This window comes from Mchenga conophoros, linkage group LG11 (genome assembly GCF_057382185.1).
Source record: "Mchenga conophoros isolate Kocher_MC1m ecotype Shallow Benthic linkage group LG11, M_conophoros_male_GT1.1, whole genome shotgun sequence".
Classification (NCBI taxonomy): domain Eukaryota; kingdom Metazoa; phylum Chordata; class Actinopteri; order Cichliformes; family Cichlidae; genus Mchenga; species Mchenga conophoros.
In genome coordinates this window covers 18,460,956-18,478,674 of record NC_140536.1, presented here as the reverse complement: position 1 = coordinate 18,478,674, position 17,719 = coordinate 18,460,956, and the positions used below count along the sequence as shown (strand labels likewise).

General features: G+C 43.5%; 2 protein-coding genes across 4 annotated transcripts; one reads left to right on the top strand and one right to left on the bottom strand.

The window, feature by feature from the left end:
* The first annotated feature begins 1,401 nt into the window (after window positions 1–1,401).
* Window positions 1,402–4,153, top strand: LOC146563895 (uncharacterized). 2 transcript variants are annotated; one of them, XM_085291263.1, is made up of 3 exons: window positions 1,402–1,648; window positions 1,810–2,047; window positions 2,131–4,153. In XM_085291263.1, exons 1-3 carry the CDS (start codon window positions 1,508–1,510, stop codon window positions 3,678–3,680), a joined length of 1,929 nt encoding a protein of 642 aa, XP_085147389.1. In that variant the 5' UTR covers window positions 1,402–1,507; the 3' UTR covers window positions 3,681–4,153. The 2 variants fall into 2 exon arrangements, with proteins under 2 accessions (XP_085147389.1, XP_085147390.1); XM_085291264.1 differs by lacking the exon at window positions 1,402–1,648 and having other exon boundaries at window positions 1,756–2,047.
* Window positions 4,146–17,713, bottom strand: LOC146563894 (discoidin, CUB and LCCL domain-containing protein 1). Of its 2 annotated transcripts, none has more exons than XM_085291261.1 (15): window positions 17,542–17,713; window positions 14,760–14,981; window positions 13,250–13,387; window positions 11,889–11,940; window positions 11,734–11,806; window positions 11,504–11,637; window positions 11,352–11,389; window positions 9,729–9,920; window positions 9,445–9,557; window positions 9,164–9,344; window positions 8,944–9,036; window positions 8,665–8,758; window positions 8,482–8,525; window positions 8,286–8,381; window positions 4,146–5,723 (listed from the first exon to the last, which is right to left on the bottom strand). In XM_085291261.1, the coding sequence occupies exons 1-15, from the start codon at window positions 17,642–17,644 to the stop codon at window positions 5,344–5,346; spliced, it is 1,953 nt and encodes a 650-aa protein (XP_085147387.1). In that variant the 5' UTR covers window positions 17,645–17,713; the 3' UTR covers window positions 4,146–5,343. The 2 variants fall into 2 exon arrangements, with proteins under 2 accessions (XP_085147387.1, XP_085147388.1); XM_085291262.1 differs by having other exon boundaries at window positions 14,760–15,009; window positions 17,542–17,645.
* Window positions 17,714–17,719: the final 6 nt, after the last annotated feature.

The following is a 17,719-nucleotide window of genomic DNA, read 5'->3' as shown; positions in this document are numbered from 1 at the left end:
GCAGGGTTGCTTTCTAATTACTCATAGATTGTGCCTACCTTTCTTCGTGCGTTCAGTACTTTTCCCTGCATTATTTCTCATTATTACACATAATTTATGGCCACCTACTGGTAAATTTCTTGGCATGTGTGGACTGGATTGGTTGTTACCGACATCTGGTGAGAATTTCATGTCAATAACAACTTTAAAAATATATTTATTAGGCCACAATTGTGGGTGTAAAAGGCATTATATATTTACCCACAGTCTGTGTGTGTATAGACATAGATTCATCAGATACACTTTGTTAGTCCCAGGTTAGAGCCCCTTTGGTCTTCAGAACAGCTTTAATTTTTCATGGCATAGAAGGTGCTGGAAACATTCCTCCAAGATTTTGGTTCATGTTGACATGATGGCATCACAGTTGCTGCAGATTTGTCTGCTCCACATCCTGTTGCACCCCAACTAAAGGTGCTTTATTGGATTGACATCTAGCGACCGCAGAAGCCACCTGAATACAGTGAAGCCACCTGATTTTCATGTTCAAGAAACCAGTTTCAGATGATCTGAGCTTTTTTGCAACGTAGTGTACTATACTCCCGGAAACAGCCATTGAAACATGGGTTCACTGTGGTCACAAAGGGATGCAGATGGTCAGCAACATTACTCAGGTAGACCGTGGTGTTTAAATCATGCTCTGCCCAAATGTGCCTAAAAAATCTTGATACGAGGTGAGATTTAACAGTGGCCTCAGTTTCCTGTAGTTAGCTGACAGGAGTGACACCTGGTGTGATCTTCTGCTGCTGTAGCCTGTCTGCAGGGAGTAAATCAGGGATTCTCTTCTACATAAATGAGTGCTCACTTCAGTTACTGTTGCCCTCCTTTCAGCTTGAAGCAGCCTGGCTATTCTCCTCTGATCTCTGACCACTCGAGGAACTGATGCTTCCTGGATATTTATTGTTTTTTGGCTGATACTCTTTAAACCCTAGAGATGGTTTTGTGGAAAAATCTCAGTAGATCAGCACTTTATAAAATATTCAGACCAGCCCGCCTGACACCAACAACCGTTCACCAACACCTTTCTTCCCTATTCTGATGCTCAATTTGAACTTCAGCAGGTCCTCTGGATCGCTGGACCATGTCTACACACCTAAATTTACTGAGCAGGTACCGTGTGATTGGCTGATTAGATCTGCATTTCCAGCAGTGGAATAGGTGTAACCTAACAAAACAAAACATGTAGGTAACTACAGCCTAATTGTAACTGTTATGTCAAAAATCACATTTGATATTTGACATAACAGTTGCAGTTTATCAGGATACAATAAGTGCTATAAATTGAATAAAAACAAAAAAAATTAATACAACTTACCAGTAGATATTAAAAAAATAAATAAACGCCCATCTTTTCTGAAAAAGAAGGGGGAAAGAAAAGACTACAACTCCCGTCACGTGATTTAAAAATCCCGGAACTACAATGCCTGGTGACGGGATGTTTTAAGTGGGCTACACGGATGGTCGACAGCCGATGTGTAAAAGCTGTAACTTTCTTTTATCGTTTCCAGCCGTGCTATCGAAATTTAAAACTTTAAATTCGTTGCTGTGGGTTTTGTGGCGACAGCGGCGGCGTTATTTTGAATTCATGGACAAAGACAAGTGTAGCGATATTGTAAGTAAGCGAGTCTGTTGTTTGCTTTAGCTAAAACGTCACGTTTTCAGCCTATTTTGAGAGCAGCCAGTAGCTCACACGAGCCAGCTAACTGGACTGTGTGGAGTCTGTTCACTCACCACATGCAGCCTCTGCACTCATGCTTTGTGTACCTTTTGCAGCATGGTCAGTGCTCCTGGATGGAGATGCATCAGTTCCTCGGTGACCTTATCACATCTGGAAACTCCTCAAAAAATCCGCCAGATGTGTTTAATGCAGCATGGGGCGTGGCAGGAGGTGGTGCTGCTGATGGTGCTCTTGCGTTCAAAGCTACATCGCTTGAGCCACTTAGACCTGTTCGGGAAAAGATGGGTGCAGGGGCATCACAGAGGGCGAGAGAGACCAGAGACCGGAGAGAAGGTAGGAGCCGTGTAAATAAACAAGTCCACCCATTTTCTTGTAAATTTTATTTTCCTACTGATGTGGTTCGGTTTGTCCTTCAGCTTTAGATCTGCATCATGCCTGCACCTGCCCTGGCTGCCCTTTCTCCAGTCTCCCTCCTTCATTTGAGACCCTAACATCCAGACAGCCTCTGTCCTTGCCGCCACACTCAGAGACCATATCCCACCCAAAAGATCTCAGTATTGCTGGTCCAGTGAGCCTTAGCATGTGTTTACCAGAGTCCACCTTACCCAGCAGCACGACCACCACTACATCTGAGCTAGAGACGGGCCTGCCCAGCCGATCACAGAACGAGGATGTAGACAGAGGGACTCAGAGCCAGAACCAAAACTCTGATGTGCCTCCTTCAAGAGCGTCTTTGTCCCATCTTTCTATGTTTCCACACTTGTGTTGTCACCCCGGCCTGCAAACCTGTACCCAGACACTAGGCCGCCAGGAGGGCACAGACTCCCCGTTTTCTCACACCCATGCTCACCATCACTTTCACCACCACCACTGCCCTTTAACGTCCTGTTTACCCTGCCCCCAGCTCGCCCACTCGCACTCTGCTCGGCTCTCTGGCGCGTTTCCATGCTTGTCTTGCCCTCACTCCTTTCATGCCTGTAATCAGGTGTGCCACCGTCAGCACAGGCAAGCACAGCAGCAGGAGGAGAGGGTTAGGACTTCTACAACCTTGCTGTCGTCACTGCATCCCTGCATGCACTGCTCCGCCTCATTTTCTAGACCGTCCCAGCTGCTACAACACCAGCGCTCCGAGCACGCTCACAAACCAGCCGGGTTCATTTGCACAGAGTGCGGCAGGGCCTTCAATTCACACAGCAACCTCCGCATACACCTCAATGTGCACACTGGTGCACGGCCCTACTCATGCTCCGACTGTGGGAAAAGTTTCAGCCAGTCTGGAGCGCTGAAGATCCACAGGCGGATTCACACGGGTGAAAAGCCATATTCATGTGGCTTCTGTGGCAGAGGTTTCCCCCATCTGGCAGGGGTGCGTGCCCACCAGAGGACGCACACAGGAGAGAAGCCCTACCGCTGCAACCAGTGTGGCAAGTGTTTCACCCAGTCCGGAGCGCTAAAGATACACACTCGCATCCACACTGGAGAGAGACCCTTTATCTGCAGCATCTGTGGCAAGGGCTTTTCCAACCGCTCCGGGATCCGTTTCCACTACCGCACAGTCCACGGGCTGGCTCCTGAGGTCACAGGGGAGACTGGAGGCGTGTACCGAGGACCCACAGGTCGTGCTTGTCAGCCCGGGCGCCCCAGAACGACACCTCCAACCGGCGCTGCGTTAAATGCACCCAACAGTCCAGGTATCGACTCACACGCAGTTCTGAATACTCGGGATTCCTCAGATTTAATTGCTTCTCATCCCACCTCTACACCAATCAGTGGGAACGAGGGCAAATCTCAGCCAGAAGGAGCAAGAGAGGGGCTGCCGTATGCATGCGAAGACTGCGGCCTGCGCTTTAAAGACGCACTGTCCAGGAACAGACACCAGTCTCTGGTGCATTACTCCCACGAGGGAAGAGAGGAGGAGGGGCAGAGGGAAGAGTTCAGCACAGATGCTGAAAGTGAAAGAGAGTAAATTACTGCGGCTGGTAGATTATAACAGACTGAACATCTTATGGAATCTGTTCTTTAAGCAAAACTGCTTTCAAATTGGAAATTCAGTAATATTGCACTCCTTTTTAAGTGTTTTTCTGATATTTCACACTAAGATTGTGCTGAAACTCAACGCTAAACCTTTTCTATTTAAACACAACCACAGTTTACTTTTAGAATTCATGTATTTTTTTTTTCTACTCTCCATCAGCTTTTCAGTCCTGATGTATGTGAGTGAAGTGTCCTATATGTACAAATTTACCCCATTTTAGCAGTCCTTTATATATCCAGGTAAAAAAAAAAAAAAAATCTAATTTCCAAGAGAGCCTGATGTCCATCCATCACACACACCAAACCAACTGGTTGCTAACACATCTGTGTAATTGTGCCTTATCCAGCAGTCCCAGTGTTGTATTATGATACCAGAAAGCATGTCACATTAATGTAATTTGATGGGCTTTTAGTAGCATTTTATTATGGGATTGAGGACTGCCACCTGGCTCTTTTTATACAAAATGCCTTGAAATAGGAATGAAATAGGAACAAGTACAATTTTATATGTTAAACATGGATCTGTAGTAAACATCAGTGTCACAGGTTTAATTAAGTTATTTAGTAACTTAATCATTTATAAAACCACATGTCTTCTATACAAAAAAAAAAACAACTTTCCATGGGATATAATATAAAGTAAAAAAAATAATAATACAAGTATACAAATATAACTATTATAATTTTTCACTTAATTCTGTAATTCTGAGAAAGGTGCTATACAGCAGCAAAGGCCTAACAAACAAGGCCAGTAGAGGTGGGTTTTTTTTTTTTTTTTAAATGTTAACATTTTGCGATAACTCGGCCTCCAGCAGAGGAACGTACTCTTCCTCTGGAGACTTGTTTAACTAGACAGAGCATTTCTTTCTCCAGGAAAAGTGGCTGAACACAGCTGTTCATCCAAGCAAAGGACAGTCCTTCCTAATTATGTCATCTTACTGCCTTTCGTGCCTCTCAGTTGTACTACAATCCAAGCAGTTATTTTTAGCTGTTGGTATGTTACCGGGTGATAATTACCTGCGCAGACAAATAATTACACAGTCCATTGTTGCTTAACGTCTGAAGCTCGTGGCAGCCACCTAGTGGTTATGTGTAATTATAACAGTACTCTTTGTTACAGGTTACAATTTATAGTGCTTCATAAATGTTTTTGAAATGATACATTGTGAATACAATGCTTTGTAACATATTCATTTTTTGTTTTGCCTTAATTTGTGGAGAAGACTACACATAAATTTCTGTATGTGCTTTTGGAAAGTGCAGTTATGTGATTAAACATTTCATCAAACAGTATCTCTGAGACAAACTGAGCCTGTATTTATTTGTGCAATATGAAGAAAAAAAAAAACCAAAAACCTATCCCATACTTCCTTGATGGAAATATCTGCCTCCATGTGGCTCTCAGTGTTTAGTCTGAATACCCTCATATGCATAGTGACTTCCTTGGGTACATCACTCACGGGAGGTCCAGTTAGTGCATTCTGAACAGCACTGTCCAGCTCACTGTTCAACTTCAGACCACTCCAATTGTTGCTCTGGTGCCAACACACATTTCAACTCCAAAGAGCCTTTTCCTGAGTCTAAGTTTGCTGTGCTCACAAAGGATCTTCGTATGTGTGTTTCTGTTGTAAAGAATCACAAGACTTGGGTTCTGCATAGACAGCACTGACTGGTCTTGGTCCATTGGCATGTAGCGCGGGAGTGCAGTAGCCATTGAAGAGCACCCTGTGTGAGGGGCAGTCATACTGACTGTGACTGGATGTCGGTGCAGGAATGATGCTGGAGTCAGAGGGCTGATCTGAGAACGGAGTGGCATACTCAGGCTCTGGAGGAAGTGGCTCTGCATACTCGGGCAGGCAGCCAGGAGTGTCATAATGGCTGCAGGTGAAGGGGGCAGTATAACACTCTTCTGAGGAAGGTTTAAACGTTGAGCCAACTTTATGTCCAATAGGTGTAAGAGCTGGCTCAGCATAGTCTGGGAGGATTAGAGAAGAAAAGAGAAAATGTAAATGTAAGAAAAGTCCATCCATTTTCATCCGCTTTGTCCGGGGCCGGGTCGCGGGGGCAGCAGCCTAAGCAAAGAGGCCCAGACCTCCCTCTCCCCAGCCACCTCCTCCAGCTTATCCGGGGGAATACCAAGGCGTTCCCAGGCCAGCCGAGAGATATAATCTCTCCAGCGTGTCCTGGGTCTGCCCCGGGGCCTCCTCCCGGTGGGACATGCCTGGAACACCTCACCCAGGAGGCGCCCAGGGGGCATCCTTGTCAGATGCCCGAACCACCTCAGCTGGCTCCTTTCGATGTGGAGCAGCAGCTGCTCTACTCTGAGCCCCTCCCGGATGGCCGAACTTCTCACCCTATCTCTAAGGGAGAGGCCAGCCACCCTTCGGAGGAAGCTCATTTATGTAAGAAAAGTCATACAAGATTTTTTTTTCCTGGTCACCTGACATACAGCAAACCTTCGTGAGATCAGAGGTCAAACCTGACATGATATTTGGATCTATCCTGTATCGTGACATTCAGTATCTCCATATGCCGGTATATCATCTCCTAATTGTTGCCAATAAGAACAAAAGCAGCAGAATTTTAAGGACAGTCTTAAAGATCGACCTTTTATGAAAATTAATTACTATGTAAACTTACTTCACCGTAAAGAAAAGGTCAAACGTGACCTGATATTTCAAATCTTTATACAGTACTTTCTACATGCGGACAGTAAACACCTTACAAGGCTTTTATAAAGAAATAAATCATTAGGTTGACCTTCAAGACCTCAGTGCATGCAAGGCAAATTATAAATGGCTTGTTAACATGACCCCAATCTGCACCCCTGCATTTCGAGCCGTCGTGTTTACAGACAGAAACAGTGACACGCACATACACGCTACCAATGACATGACCTACCTGATTGACCTAACTATAAATAAGACCAATAAGAGAGTAGCATCAATCCTGCAACTATGGCAGAAAGTTAAAAATCCAAACTGTTTTCAAAAAGACACAATAAACTAGTGAATACATTTATTCACTCAGTGTTACCTCATAAATTGGATTTGGCAGTTGATTAGTTTGAGGGGCCCGGGCACATTTACTTACATCGTACACACGCAGACTTTTACATAATGTTTAGGTTCTAAATACTGAAGCTGCTGTATCCTATAACATTTGAGGTCTGCTTTAAAAGCCAGCTTCTTGAAGTGCCTGCACAACAACAACAAAACCTGAATTTTAATAAAATCTGTTCTTCCCGTTATTCGTGCCACCCAACCACAGAGCAGCCTGGTCTTCTTTCTGTCAGCAGCTGCTCAGTTTTTCTCTCCACAAAAGTTCAGTTTTATCTCTGCACAGCATCCAGAACGACTCTGGCTTATCCTAAAAGTCACTCTGAATTCTGTGAGGTAGTTTTCCTCTGAAGACTTTCTTGGTGCACAAACAGACTCTACATTTAACAGAGTGAAGATATGCACCGCAACTCCCGTCTGGGTGCTTTTAAAGTCATGGGATTTGTCGGCATTTCCGACCAGCAGAACCGTAGCTCCTAAAAAGTTCTTGGTTTGCCAGATCAGTAGGTCACAGATCACTATTTTTATATGATTTGATGGTTTGATTGTTGATTTTGTTCATCTGGATGCAGCGTTTTCAGTGAAATGCGACATCCAGATGAACAACATCAACTTTTTGTAATTTCCTGACGGGGATGATTGAGCATGCATCAAGACATTTTTACACAAACTTAAACACACAGATACTAAAACATGTAGCAGCAGGCTACTTTCGATAATGGGAAAAACTCCACTTCTTGTTTACATCTTGCAAATCAATTTCTGGGAAACTTCTGCTTCTTTTCTACCAAATAGCTGTCTCTAGGACAATGCAGAGCGCTGCACGAGACGTCTGGCCACCAACAACGTCTCATCTAATCGCAAGGATGAGGGCTGACGGTCTAGCACTTAGATCCATCCAGACTACTCTTTGTCCTCGCAGAAGACGCCGTGGTGTGGGAGGCCTGGACTTTCAAGAGCACACAGGGAGTCTAAGACCCAGAGCTATTTTAATTAGACAGGCTTTACTGAGGGCTTTGATTGTCTTAGCATTGACCGTCTGTCCTGTTTATCACTGGACCTCTCAGAGAAGGGCCCCCTCACTGAGGGAAGGGGTAAGGGAGGCAGAGATGGGACTGCTGGGAGGAGGGGGGGAGGGGGGGGGGGAGTAGGCTGAGTGCCCTGTATCGAGCTCCAATTAAAGGGTCTCTTTCAGTGAGCCTCTGTGGACCAAAGAAAGGAATGTTTATGGTGTGACTGGGTGATGGGCTGAGCCAGAGGAAAGAATGGACAGCCCGTGGAGAGAACTGTTTGCCTGTCAGGCTTGGTGTGAGCTACTCAAACTGACCACTGAAGCTAGAGACCATTAGAGCGGGAAAGATGGAGAGCCGAACACTTAACAGGACAAATAAACTTCAAAGGTAGCAGCTGACGACACTTGCAGAAGAACAAAGCAGCACCAGCAACTTCCTGTAATTGATAAAAATGTGAATTCTCACCATTAAGAGGAGGGTTTGGTAGTGCATCGTGGACGTTTCGAACCAGAGGGTACGACTGTGAGCCGGGAAAACTCTTTTCCTTCAAACTCTGAGAACCTACACAAAAATCACAACCATAAAAATCATTGCAACATTAAAAAAGGATTCATAACTAAAAAGTATGTTAAAAAAATAATCTGAAAAGTGCTAGACTTACTTGTGGGGACAGAGTAGGAGTACTTCATTTGTGAATCTTTTTTCCTACAATTTCAAATAACAAAAAACAAACTCAGAGGTTAAATAAAATAATGAACGTTGATATTTCGTGACAGCAATCCATGTATCAAAAATCAGTGACAGTATGTCCATACAGGAAAGTTAATTAGTACATGTGCAGTACCTTCGCTTCAACCAGAATCCAGCCAAAACACAACTGCCACATATCATCAGGCCGAGGGCCACGCCCACTGCTACTATTACTGGCTGACTGGAGGCTGCAAGAGTGCAAGAGAGTCTGCGTAAACAACTGAACACGTGTGAGGAAGGAATGCTGTTATTACAAAGTACAAAGTGCTGCCGATCAGATTAATGGCTATATTGCCCTGTTTGCACTGGTGTGACTCTAATCTACTCGTATAAACTTCATACAGGTGAGTTGGTGGATGACACAAGTACATACTCTGTTTTGTTTCAACTAACACGGTGCACTCAGTGGTGGTGGGAGTGGGGCTTGGGAGCAGTGGACCCGAGTTAACTTTGATGGACGGAGAGTCTGTTGGGGAATTATCGAGACAGGAAAACTTCACATCAGGAAACTCAGCTGCAAATCAAACCATGTTAAAAGCAAACAAACCAAACTTTATTGTGGATAATCTGGAAGCTTATGAGCTACTGCCTACCACCGCCTGGTGGACGGGAAGACCTCGGTGTGGCCTTACTAACAGGACAGCCCAGGACCTGAATCTGAGCTGAAGCCCTCCCGTGCCAACTCAGCGGCTGGAGGCGGACAAATCGAGCCACCACAGGAGGAAACAAGCTATTGAGCACTCTGAGGTGTCCATCGGCGTAGGCCGGAAACACCTAAGAGCCACAAAGACCAAAATGAGTTAGCATCTGCATGTCTACTGCTTTAAAAAGCACAGGAAGTTGGGGCAGTGAAAGCATTAAGCAGAACACCTACCTTTCTTTCTTTGCTTGCAGCATCTTTGTAAAGCTTCCAGTTCTTTCTATCCTTACTAAATGAAAGGATGTAGGATTCCATGTAGTACTCATCTGATCCCGCTGTTACTATTCCTGAAGAAAGAGAACAACGCTTGTTTGATTTTGTTTCAGATCAATATTCAAAAAGAAATAAAAGGCTTCATGGATTTTAAACAACAAAAATAGTCCATCTCTGATTCATGAAATCACAATAAATTGCTTAAACCAAGCATATTTTGTACACATACTTATTGTTATTTTTACCTGTGATGTTGCTTCTATCGCTCAGCTCCATCTCCACCCACGGGCTCTGATCACTACTGTCTGCTGTCCAGAGCAGGAAGTTATGGCTGAAATCATTATTTCTGGCGTTCCTTGACTTTGTCTGCTCTTGACTGTTTTTATCAGCAAAAGATGAGGCGTTTAAAGCAGAAACAGCCAAGTTGTTGTTACACTCTGTTCACGGATCAAAGGAAAACAAACAAACTGATGAATTATAATTTGAGCTTCATAGTAACACTCGCCTACACATTTTCATTATAAACCACACAGATTCATGTTCCCTGTGATGAACTGCATGAAATCAAGAAAGTAATGGACACTGTTTTGCCTTAAAAGCGAGAAGAAGAAAAAAAAAAAACCCTAAACAAAATGTGCAGAAATGAAAATCGCTTTATTTAAAGAAGCTAAACAGCAAACCGGTTGTTTCAGATAGTAATGAAGCCTTTAGCTTCAGCGAGGAAGAGCTGTGTTTGCGCTACTCCTGCTGTTCTCATCTTTTCTTTACTTCCTCTTTCCCACGCTGTCCAAGTCTTCTCGCCCACTATTCTATCGTCATCACTCCGATCCACTCGGATTCCTGCCCACCACCTCTGGGTGAATAGGTGTCGGCTTCCTGTTCTTTAAAACTCACTGCAATTCTGTCACTCTGCCTTTCATGTAACCCATGTCCCCCCAGTCTCCATAACATCCTGGATGTTCAGAGTTTCATCCAAGGTCTTTGTTTGCCATCTGCTCCACCACCTGTGTTTACACTTCAGGGGTCCATCCTATTTCCTACCTTTGTTGGAACACCGCTCAGCCATGCCGAAGGTCGTCTAAACGCTTTCCTCAAACATCGTGAACATTAAACGTCATCATCTGAAGTTATACAACCCCAATTTAAAATAAAATAAAGTTGGGACACCGTGTAACATGTAAAAAATATGTAAACATTTTTAATAAACAAAACAAAAACAGAATGCAGTGATTTGCAAATCTCATAAATTCATTCACAATACAACTTGGAAAATGTTTAAACTGAGACATTTTACTATTATATTAAAAATATGAGCACAATTTAAATTTGATGGCAGCAAGACGTCTATTAAAAAATAATAATAAAAAACACGTTGGTACAAAAGGCTGGAAAAGTAAGTGGCTCTAAAAAAGAAACAGTTGGTGGAATTTATGCAACTAATTAGGTTAATTAGCAACAGGTTAAACCTCTATCGCGCAAAGAAGAAACCATATGTGGACAACGGTCGATGGTACGGGGGTGTCAGTGCATATTAAATCGAGGTCTCCACATCTATAAAGGCCCCACCAGTGCTGAAATGTATATAGAGGTTTTAGAGCAACATGCACTCCCATCCAGATGACCTCTACTTCAGGGAGGGCCTTAATAATCTCAGCAAGACAATGCTAAACCACCTGTGAGAACAGAAAGGCTTCAGGGTAGAAAAGTCTAGCTACTGAAATGGCCTGTCTGCATCCCGTACCTTTCACCAAGTTAAAACATTTTGAGTTAAAAGAAGCAGATCCAGAATAAAATATGGCTTTACGAGATCAGCAAATCACTAGATTCTGTTTTTATTTGGGGTTGTGAATGTAAAGTCAGGCTCATACCTTGGATGAAAAGCAGCTTCTTTTCAGAAAGTGATCCCCTGTCAAAAGAAGTGAAAAAGAAATATTGATAATCAATGCAAATCAGTTACACTAAACTAGCAGCTACACATTTCCACAAGATCTCATTTAAAATGTGGAAAACAAACACATACATTTTTGAAAGGACTCCATTGGCAAAGGTGGATTCATACAGTGTAAGGCTTCTCCCACGATTCACAGTGATATGGCCTCCCAGACTGTCAGATGTAGCTCCTGCATGGACTGCAGACTTGCACAGCACTGAAGTCTGTGGCAGAAGAGAGAGATGGAGCCTTTTCAGACATGTATTTGATAAGAAGCACAGTACAATACAGCTTTTCCTAATGAAATCTGCTGCGCTTACATCTCTGTAACCATGCTCAGAGTTCCCCCACACGTCCCCTGTGACCTTCTTGCATCCTGCAGGGCAATACACGCTGAGAAGGAGCAGAACAACATGTGAGAAATACTTGCAGCTCTACTGAATCGGAGATGAAGACGCAGAGGTCCACGGCTTACCTTAAATGCTGCGAGCTAAAATGAGATCCCCGTTGTAAACATGAAATGAGATCTGAAAACAAAAACAGAAAACTTCAAACGGCGCTCCTCAAAATGAATCTTTTTTTAACATTTTGACAGCATGTACGGGTGGACCATGTGTCTCGGGCTTACATAACACCACCTCGGCATTCGCTCAACCACACAAACAGACAACAGACTGTGTGAGACGGTCTGGGATGCTACAACTGTGCTATAGTCAGGCATGAGTGGTCATCACTGTTGATGTGACTAACGCCTTTGTTACTGTGAGCAAAGCGAAAGGTCCATGTGTGATCACGGCCAACAGACAGTGGTTTGTATGTCTGAGTACAGACTTAGCTCCAGACACTGCTGGATTTCATAAACAACTGAGCAAAAACAGGAAACTATGATACATAGTGCACAGTACACAAGGCCACAGCCGGGAAAATTAAGACTTAGTCTGAATAGCCTATATTTAGACTAAGTAAGTAAGGCTACATGGTTATTTTAAAAAATACCCAAGGAGAATCTGATATTGTGTATCATTTAGTGAGATTTGTGGTTTAATCCATGAATAAACATACCGGGTGTACGCATGTCACAACTGGCCGGGGTACAAAGAAAAACAAATTAAAAAAAACCCTGAAAACAAGAAACAAGTAGCCGCTGGGTTCAGAAGCCTTATAGCGACGAATACAGGACGGCAGTGGGCTTGGAGTGGTTAACAGGCTGAAGAAGAGGAGGGGAGGAGAGCTCGAGACGGTCCAAGTGACAGACTGAAGCTTGAGGCCTCATTCCATTCAGCCCGAGAGAAGGAGAAGAACTCCTGCTCTCTGAGCAAACACGCCGGAGCCAACATGGAGGCGATGGAGGGTGAATGCCAATAAGCAATGACTCATACACTCACGCGCACGTCAACACACGGGCAAATGTGTTATACTGAAGGATAAATAGTCACAGAACAGCTAGTGTTATGATTGTATCAGTGTAAACTTAAAAAAGATCTCTCTCACAACCCCACTCGCACCTATATAACATATAAATCAGGCAAATAACCATAACGTAACATAATGTAACAGCCTTGTTTCCCCTTTAGCTTCTGTGCTTTAGTGTGTGCATTTATTATATATGGTGCACAGTTGATTTTAAAATCTGTCACAGGCTCATCCCTGGCCCTGCAGATTACCCAAGGCCAGAAATGCTCTGGTGTTCTGTGGTTTTATTTCCTTCTGCGTCAAATTTACTCTGCTATAAATAAACAGTGAAAAAAATAAACCAATGCAATCGGAATAACAAAGAAGCTTCCATCAAAAGTTACCCAGCACGACATCAGTCAGAAGGCATAAATTATAGAGTACCTGGCTGCTGATCTGTGGCATAAGAGAGCAGAAACCCTCGTCCAGAGCGATGTGGGCCCGACTTGAACATTATTGTTACTTCATTGCTATTAAATGTCACATTCTTCCCGGCTGCATCAAGCTTCCCGCACAGAGGACCTGTGAACACACATTCCCACAAACTACGTTTATAAAGCACAAGAACATAAATACGTCTGTCAGCACACACGCCGGTGCACTATAAACATCCATTTCCAGTCCTTAATAATGAAGATTTGACAGTCTGTTAGACAGAAAAACACTAAAACAAAACAAAAGGAAGTTTCTGTAAGAAAGTGAGGCGCTGTGAAATCTGATGATGTATACAATAGTCAGCCTAGTGGAATATCTCTTGAATCTCTCAACCCTTAATTTGGAGCAACTTTTATGCCCTCAGGATACGATGCAGCTGGTTGCAAAACCTACACGTCTCCTGTGAAATATGGTTTGCCTTTTCTGTCAGTGCATCAACACAATGGCATGTCCTGAGTGAGTTATACAATCCAGACTGGAAGATCATCAGTAATGAGTGGGAACAAAGTCTCTGTCAGTAAGTATGTCAATTAAGATTTGATGAGGACACGGGAAAGTTCTCATCAGACATCTGGTGTGTGACCACATTTTTGTATTCCCCTCTCCCTTAAAATGTGTATTTATATATTTTAAATTAATGACACAAGACATGTCGCTGTTCAGTAAAATAAGGATGAGAACAGTTTGACCTTTGACTTGGGGCAGGAACCATGAGACAATACCTGCTGCTGCTAAAACTAATGTGCATGTGCCTGAAAGAAAGAATCTAAAGAAGTACATGAGGTTGTTTAAAAGACAGACTTTGATTTCATTTACTTACTAAAAACAGGATTTGTTTGGTTCATTGCCTCAGGGTAACATTATGCAGCTAGACCACTTTTCTTAGGGCAATGATGCTAAAGCAGTGCTTCTAAACTCTGATCCTTCCTTCCTCGCTCCACAACACTTGATTATCTGGTTATCAGGCAGCTGCAAGCTTTTCATTCCCAGCTGCAAAGTTTGTGTGAGTGGGGGTCACAGGGAGAACCTGCGGGGTAATGTTTTGACAGCACTGACCTGTCGCTTATGTGAGCTGGCAAACAATACACTAAAATGGACTTTTAACAACTTACAAGAAATGGACACAAAGTGATTTTATGAGGAAAAACTACGATTGGACAGCGAGGGTCATTCCCACAGTGGGGTCAGCAAATGTGATGAGAGTGACAGGGAGTGAAAGGAGACCCTAGAATCAGGTCTGAAGGGTCAGTTCAACCATACCTATGTGATGTGGAGAGAGCTTGAAAATGAACTTGATGTTTATTAAAATAAAAAAGAAATATTTAAGTAAATGTGTTGACTGATATGTCAGAGACCCCCAAACTCTCTACAATATAGTAAATTCATTTATTCTCCCACCAAAAATGTTAACTTTATTATTTATTAATAAATAAATAAAACAATCAAGAGGTGTGCTCACCCAGGCTGTGCTCTCCGTTTTTGTCTGTGATCATCACAGAGCCATTGCTGCAGCCTGGACTGCTCTCAACGTCAAAATCTCCAAAGAGCAGTCGCAGCGTGCGCCCCTGTGGTACACGAAGCCTCCACTTACACCAGGCGTTACTGGGGTAGGTACCCGGATAGTTCTGGGAGGCTACGGTGCCCGTCTCTGGTGCCAGCAGCGTATGTCCACAGCCATTACCTGACACAAAACAAGCACTATAAGAAAGCTACGACAAGAAAAAAAGGGCACAGTTCACACGGTAAAAATTAAGATGAACTTCTAACAACTTCTGATTTCCTTTTCTTTCAGTTTCATGTTTCCTAATCACTCACTTCTAAAACCGATACAGAGGTCTTAACCCATGCCTCATTTATTTAAATTTTCCTTCCAAGGAGCCAGATTTTCTTGTAATGTTGTTAAAGGTTTCTTGAGCGACAGTGGCTGTCTCTTCACCGACGCTCCATCCAGACCAGAGGAATGTTTTCCTTTTATTTGTTTGTCAGGCCACTTAACGCTGACCTATGAATCATTCAAACATAAAAAATACTGGTGCTACCACTGCTACCTCTCAGCCTCCGAACAGATGCACTTGTGAAAATCCTGAGTGATTTTGTCGAAAAGTTGACCACTGATATCAATTTTAAAATCCTTGGTGACTTCCTTCTTGAGTTATCATGTTTAACTGCTTAAACTTCTCCATTACTAACATTTTTTCCCGGCACTCATCTCAGCATCTTTTGCCTTTTGGTCACAAATCTTTACAAACTGAGTCAGCATCTAGTTGATTAATATTTTCAACTGTTCAGCTGCTGACGGCAGTGAGCAGAGTGGAATTATAGACCTTAAGGAAAGCCAAAATGACATAACCTGAGACGGCTACGTAACTGGCTCTCTTAATTAAATACAAATATTAAAGGCTTTGTTAATACACCATTTCAAGACAGATGAGCAACGAGTCTAATCTGAGCATGTACAGCAGCTCAGGGCATGCTTATCCTTCTGTCATCACGACTTTTTGAAATACCAACAAGGGAAGAGCTCAACTGTAACACCTGTGACCTGCACGTTGGATACAGAGCAAAACATAATTGTTTAAGATTAAGTACCAAGAGGTGCTTTTCCCCAGGCAAAAGCAAGGAAGGAAAAAAAAAGCATAGTGCTGATATACTACATCTTGCTATGACTAACACTTGAAGAGGAACAGAAAACACAAACATTCAGATGGTTTAAGATTCCTGTTGGTCACAAAAATTTTTTCCTACAGGAGTCACACAGAGATTGGTGTTGCGGGGGTGACAAGCTCAGACACTAACACTCCCTGCCCTCACTTTTCACTCCCCCAAGTAATGTGCTCCAAGAATGGTCAAAACCTGAGGAAGGCACCAGGGTCAGTCTGAGCCTAAACACCAGCGCTGTCCTTGCTTCCCTTAAAAGGCTCCTGAATATTTGTTGACTGGAAGTTACAGGGTAGCCTTCCATTCGCCCTGTGTCTCCTCCTGCATCAGCCGAGCTGGTCACCTCCTTCCCAACAGCACTTCAGTTCCTCATATCATAAGCCTTCAACTGTTATTGTCCCCCCTCAATTCCCCAAAGGATTCCCTGGAAATACCGCAGCCACATACTGTAACTCTGGGCAGCAGAGCATGGATCTGTCACCTTCCGGAGGCCGGCCACGGGGGACTTTTCCCAGCTTTAAAGAGGGCGTAATGTTGGGAAATGTCTGGGTGACCAGTAATTGCCCCCCTGATCACTGGGCTGTTTCACCCACAGTCTGTTGGGTTCGTGTTCAGGCTGTTCTGACCTGTTTAGAAATCTCAGGAGCTAAACCACATAAAGCTTGGGTGTTAGGATAGCAGACAGTCCATCAGAAACACGCCAGCAATATAGTTTTCCACTTCATGCTTTGTTGGCAGGTCCTTACAGGTCCACACTAGCAGACAGGATGTTCACCTATGCTACCTGTCACTACATCCCCTTATTCAATCCCGGAGGTAGAAATGTTTCCCCCAAACCTAGGCCCCACCAAAGCTGGGGCATAGCATATTTGCTAAGTTAAATAATGATGTATCCAGGGCTTAATCATCTTCCGATGTGCGGAAATCAAAGCCCCAGAGACCGACAAAAACAACACTGAAGATTTGTGGTATGGCTGACTGGTGGAGTCATAGTCTGCAGGGCAATAGCTTGTTTGTCTATGTTTATATATGGTCACTGTGATTCATAACAGGCCTGACTGATGTGTTGAAAGAAAGAAAAAGACTCTGGGAAAGGATTGCTGGGATCACTAGGTACACACGGGCAAGGAAAGAGTTTGTAAAAACTGTTAACATGACTTCCAATCGGCGACCTTTGCACCTAAATACAGACACATTAATGCACTTTAATTCTGGCTTAGAGCCATAAAGATGATCGGAACAGCAAAATAAGTGTGGATGTGTACAGTGCAGAATACAGGACAAGGTATGGTGGTCTTTCCAACAACAGTTTCTGATGAAAATGCATTAAAACAGCAATAGTTAGCGGGGTTATATGACAACAACTATCTTAAACACAGCAGAAATGTGTTTTAAAGGAGGCTGCCGACTGGGTGCTCATCCTACGTCATCAGTCTTGATTATTAATAATCGTGCGATTAATTTAAAGAAAACGGGGGAAACTCTTCAGCTCTAGTTGCAGCTAACGAAATGTGCGAAAATCCGTCTCCCACGTCACAATCCTTATCTTATCAAAAGCGTCAACATAACAGGCGTTTTCTTACCCTCCTGGCCGCGAACACACACCGAACAGACGCTTAAAGCGATCCACAAACCGCCAATGAAAGACTTCACAGCATCCCCGATGTTTTCGCACTTTGCGAGCATGATTTCCAGGAGCTCGGCGAGGAAAAAGTAAGGTGCATGCCTCGCTGACTCGAGGGGTCTTGCTTCAATAAAAAG